Source organism: Tupaia chinensis, unplaced genomic scaffold, assembly GCF_000334495.1.
Source record: "Tupaia chinensis unplaced genomic scaffold, TupChi_1.0 Scaffold139743_1, whole genome shotgun sequence".
Taxonomy (NCBI): Eukaryota; Metazoa; Chordata; class Mammalia; order Scandentia; family Tupaiidae; genus Tupaia; species Tupaia belangeri.
Genome location: NW_006199623.1, coordinates 36,311 through 41,035, shown reverse-complemented (window position 1 = coordinate 41,035; position 4,725 = coordinate 36,311). Strand labels below are relative to the sequence as shown.

At 45.5% G+C, this 4,725-nt stretch overlaps 1 gene segment (V, D, J or C); it reads left to right on the top strand.

Moving 5' to 3' along the window:
- Positions 1-3,947: 3,947 nt before the first annotated feature.
- LOC114004719 (immunoglobulin lambda variable 5-37-like) lies at positions 3,948-4,496 on the top strand. The segment is given in 2 exon segments: positions 3,948-3,993; positions 4,111-4,496. Coding segments are annotated over 2 exon segments (432 nt in total).
- The last annotated feature ends 229 nt before the right edge of the window (positions 4,497-4,725 follow it).

The window sequence follows — 4,725 nt, the reverse complement described above, 5'->3', positions numbered from 1 at the left end:
TACAGACACATTGGGGATGAGGCTGTAGAAACATGAATTTGGGAGCTCATTATTCAGTCCTCACAGTTGTCGAGGAAGATCAAGGACACAGAGTCCAATTGGCCCTGACCCAGGAGAGCTGACTATCTAGAGATCACCTGTTTATACCATTTACTGAGCACCTCCAGAGGTGGCCTTGTGGCTCAATATAGAGCGAAGACAAGTCAGCAAAGGTCCCTTCCTTAAAAAGCTGACATTGGTTGAAGAAACACACAGGACATAAATAAAACAACATTAAGAATAATACATGTTTTGGGTCAGCAGGTGGCATAGTGGTTAAGATGCTGGATCCCACATGGCCAACTGTGCTGTTAGACTCCTGAATTCAGTGACTTGAAAACCATGCCAGGAGCTGGGATCAGCAGTTAGCGTAATGGCTATGTCTCTCGGGTCCCATGTAGTTGACCACGGTTCAAGTCCTGGACCCGGTGGCTTAAAACTCACACTGGATGTATGTGCGTGTGTGCCCAAGATCCCAAGGGGAGAATGGAGGAGAAGGAATTGTGGTGTGGCCATCCCCTCTGGAGAGTGATTTCTCACATTCTGACTGTCTCTCTGTCTGGTGAGCTCATGCGTCCTATGGCAAAAACCTTTCAAAAAAGAAAAAATGCCAGGGGCATGTGTGCGCATGTCTGAAATCCTGAGTGGATAATAGAGGAAAAGGGAATGTGGTATGGCCATATCCCCCAGGGTTTGATTTCTCATTTTTCATCTCTCCTTGTTGCTCTCTCTCAGTTGAGTGCATGTGCCTTATGACTAAAACCTAAAAATAAAAAAAAAGAAAATACATGTTTCAGGAGAATAAAGAGGGTGAGTGTGGAAGTTGGGGAGCTCCACTTTGGAGGTGTTCCTCCAGCTTGGAGCATTCTCTAAACTCAGGACAAGACAAGGATGACCACTTTCCTACTTGCACTCAGAGCAGCATTGGAGGATCTAACAGAGCAATTAGGTAAGAGAATTGAAAAGAAGAGAAATAAGAAATAATGAATTAAAATGATCTCTACCTCAGAGTATATGACCATGTATATAGACAACCTTTCAAAAAAAAACTTAAATACAATGACAATTATGAAAGAAACTCAGCAGTTTCAAGATACAAAATCAACATGCAAATGTTCATTGAATTGCATGACTTTAGAAATAAACAAACACACATAAAATTAATAAAGCAATGCATTTGATCACATCAAACACAACCAAATAATTAAGAGTAAACTTAATCAATGAAAGAAATGAGTCAGGCATTTTCAGTCAGAACACATTACCTTGGGCTGTAGGTGCTGTAACCTAATAGTTAAGAGAGCCAGACCCTGTAGCCTAATAGTTAAGAGAGCCAGACCCCACATAGATGATGGGGATTCCAATTCAGTTCAAAACCCAGGCCCAATAGCTTGAAAAACATGCAAGCATAGGGCCAGCAGGTATCATAGTGGTGAAGGTGTTGTACTCCTACACGGTCAACTGCAGTTTGAGTCCCTGACTTGACTGGGTGAAACTCATGCTGGGCATGTGTGACTGTAAGCACCAAATCCTGAGAGGAGAAAGGAGGAGGGATTGCAGTGTGGCCATTCCCCCTTGGGGGTTAGCTTCTCAATTTCTCTCTCTGTGTGTCTCCAGCAAATGCACTTGTCCTATAGCAATAATCTCTCTTTAAAAAAAAAAAAAGAAGAAGAAAAAAAAGAAAAAGAAATGGAAAGAAAAAAGGAAAACATACAAGCACATATGTTTATGTGCACCCAAAACCCTGACAGAAGAGGGAATGCAAGGTAAAGTTTAGCAGTGTGACCACTACAAATAGGGGGTGCATTCTCTCTCTCTCTCTGGCAAGTGCACATTTCATCTGGCTATAAAAAGTGAAACAAAGAAAATTTCAAACACAAAAACATACTGACCTATAAACTGAAAAAAAAAAAAGAATGCTACTTGACCCATCCCACAGGTCCACATATACACATATATACATCACTTTGTGTTGTCTTCTTTGATCTAGCTTCCTGTGTATCCCCAATGTGTTCACAGGGCAATTTCCCTCCCGTGCAATGTTGTATACTTTAACTGAGCTTTAACATCCCATGCCCAGTGTCTGGAAACAGCTGGGAGACTTGAGCTTTGAAGTATTGTTGACAATGAATAACATGTAAAAAAAAATTATAGCCAGCTAAAGAGTACTTTTCCAATGAGATAATAATTCAGCTGGGAGAGCATCACTGTTCCTGTGCGGGACATATGAGATCATTTCTATGGCATTGTCTTGGGTAGTGACTGTAAAAACCTGCAGAAAAACACTGCAGAGAAAAGGCAGTGACCCATGTGCTTACTTAACACAGTGACAGGAGGAGGTGGGCTCTGTGTCTAATATTAAATATTGTGATATTGTAGATGCCAGAGATAAAGTATTTGCAGGACAACTGGTAAACCACTCCGCTGGCTGCAGAATAATTAGACAAAAGGAGTCCTCACTGATGTATGAACGTCCTCCTCTCTGAGCCCCCATTGCACCATGAGCTGGATCTGACTTTATTTCATTGTTCCAAGTTTCTGTCAGTTTTTTCTTTTCCTCTTCAGAATCTTTGCCCAAATCTGGTCCACAAAGGGCTAAAGAACAGTGAGGACCCAGAGTGCAGGTAGATAGAGAAATTATGCCCATGGAGTCTGGTTGGGGATAAGACCTAGTTTATCATGCTGTGATCCCCCGTGGGGGCATCTAGAGACCGAGCTCTGAGCATCTCCTCCCTGCCCTGCAGCCTTTGTCCCCTAGTCCTTTATAAGAGAGACATTCTCCAAGGACTCAGGGAGGGGACCCAGGGCTCACACATACCTGCTTCTTGCTCTGTCCCATAGGAGCAGGTGAGCTGGAACACCAGACTCACAGCCCTCCTTCTGAAGGCACTGGGCAGTTGGTCAGAAGGTCACTGTCTTCCGCAATGAAAATTTAGGGAAGGTGGCTGAGTCTGATGCTGTGTGGCATCAACAGTTCCATCCTGAAGTCCTACTCAGTGAAGGTTATTATTTCCTGGGCCACAGCTTGGGAGGGAGCTGCTTTGGCTTACAAATCTGAAACAGCAGCCTCAGAGCTCACTCTGCTCCTGGCCCAGGGAGTGGGCTAATACCTGGCCTCTAGTCCTGCTGCCCAGTGGTACCTCCCTCTCAGAGACTATATCCAAGACTAGCCGACTGGGCACTTACATTGTCATTTCCTTCTCAGGAATGTGAAGACCCAAGGCCACAAAATTAAGATCCTGGAGTCTTCAGTACTGACTGCTGTCTGCTGTTTATTCTGTCAGGCATTACAACTAGTTATTAACTTGCTTTGTAAAATTTAATTGTCTCACCATTATGGCATTATTGAATAATAGTTGAGGGAAAGTGCAATGTCACTTTAAAAAAAAAATAAGATAATACCTGAAGGACGTGTGTGTGTGTGTGTGTGTGTGTGTGTGTGTGTGTGAGCGACCTGACCAGTTATAGAAACCAGCTGATCTCTCAAGCCTCTGTTGGGGACATGTGTGACTATGACTAGCAGGTGGCACTGTGGAGCTTCCCTGAGGGACCTACACAGTGACTCAGTACAGACTATTCATTCAAAGAGCCTATGTTTGGGTCTGACCCTGTGCTTCCTGATGGGGACCCAGCAGCTGTGTCCTCTCTGACTGGCAGAGTCCCCTGACCCAGGCCCTCTGTGCTGCCCCACCAGGTGCTTCCTCTCAGGACTCCCCAAGGGGTGGAGCCAATCTTCCTCCTCCTCAGATTGCAGTGTGACCTGAGTTCCAGCCCAAGGCTCAGGGAGGGGCTGGGCAGTTGCTGGATGGACACACATTTGCATGAAGAGCCCCTCCTGGGGCAGATGGAGAGAAGAAAAGGAAGCCTGGGGCAGCCCAACCAGGTGGGGGCCTGGGACTGTGCCCACCATGGCCTGGACTCCTCTCCTCCTCATGCTCCTTTCTCACTGCCTGGGTATGGACAGGTCTTAGGGACTCAGGGTAGCTCCTAGCTTGCTTCAGCCTCCTGGCTGAGATCCCTAAGAACTATCATCATCCCTGCCCCATCATTCACATGTATCTGTGTCTGCAGGTTCCCTTTTCCAGCCTGTGCTGACTCAGCTGCCCTCCCTCTCTGCATCTCCTGGAGCATCTGTCAGACTCACCTGTACCCTGAAGAGTGACATCAGTGTTGGTAGTTACAGGGTACACTGGTACCAGCAGAAGCCAGGGAGCCCTCCCCGCTATCTCCTGTACTACCACACAGACTCAGACAAGCACCAGGGCTCCAGGGTCCCCAGCTGCTTCTCTGGATCCAAGGGTACCTCAGCCAATGCAGGTGTTCTGCACATCTCTGGGCTGCAGATTGAGGATGAGGCCAACTATTATTGTATGATTGGATACAATACTGCTCACAGTGACACAGGCAAACAGGGAAGTGGGACAAAAACCTCAGGTCCTACAGGTCATAGCCTGTGACCCTTATTTTGTGGATATTAAAATATTATATGTCTAATATAAAAACTTACCCACATTGATATTGTCTCCTAGTGTATGACATGATTAATATAAAGACCTAATATTTATTCTGAAGTTGGTGCAATAAACTAGAACCACATTGCTAAAGGACATTGTTGGTGTCCTGTGGAGCATCCTAGACTCCAGCCACAACCAAGGACAGCAGTGACAGGGTCTCTTGTTCAGCCCA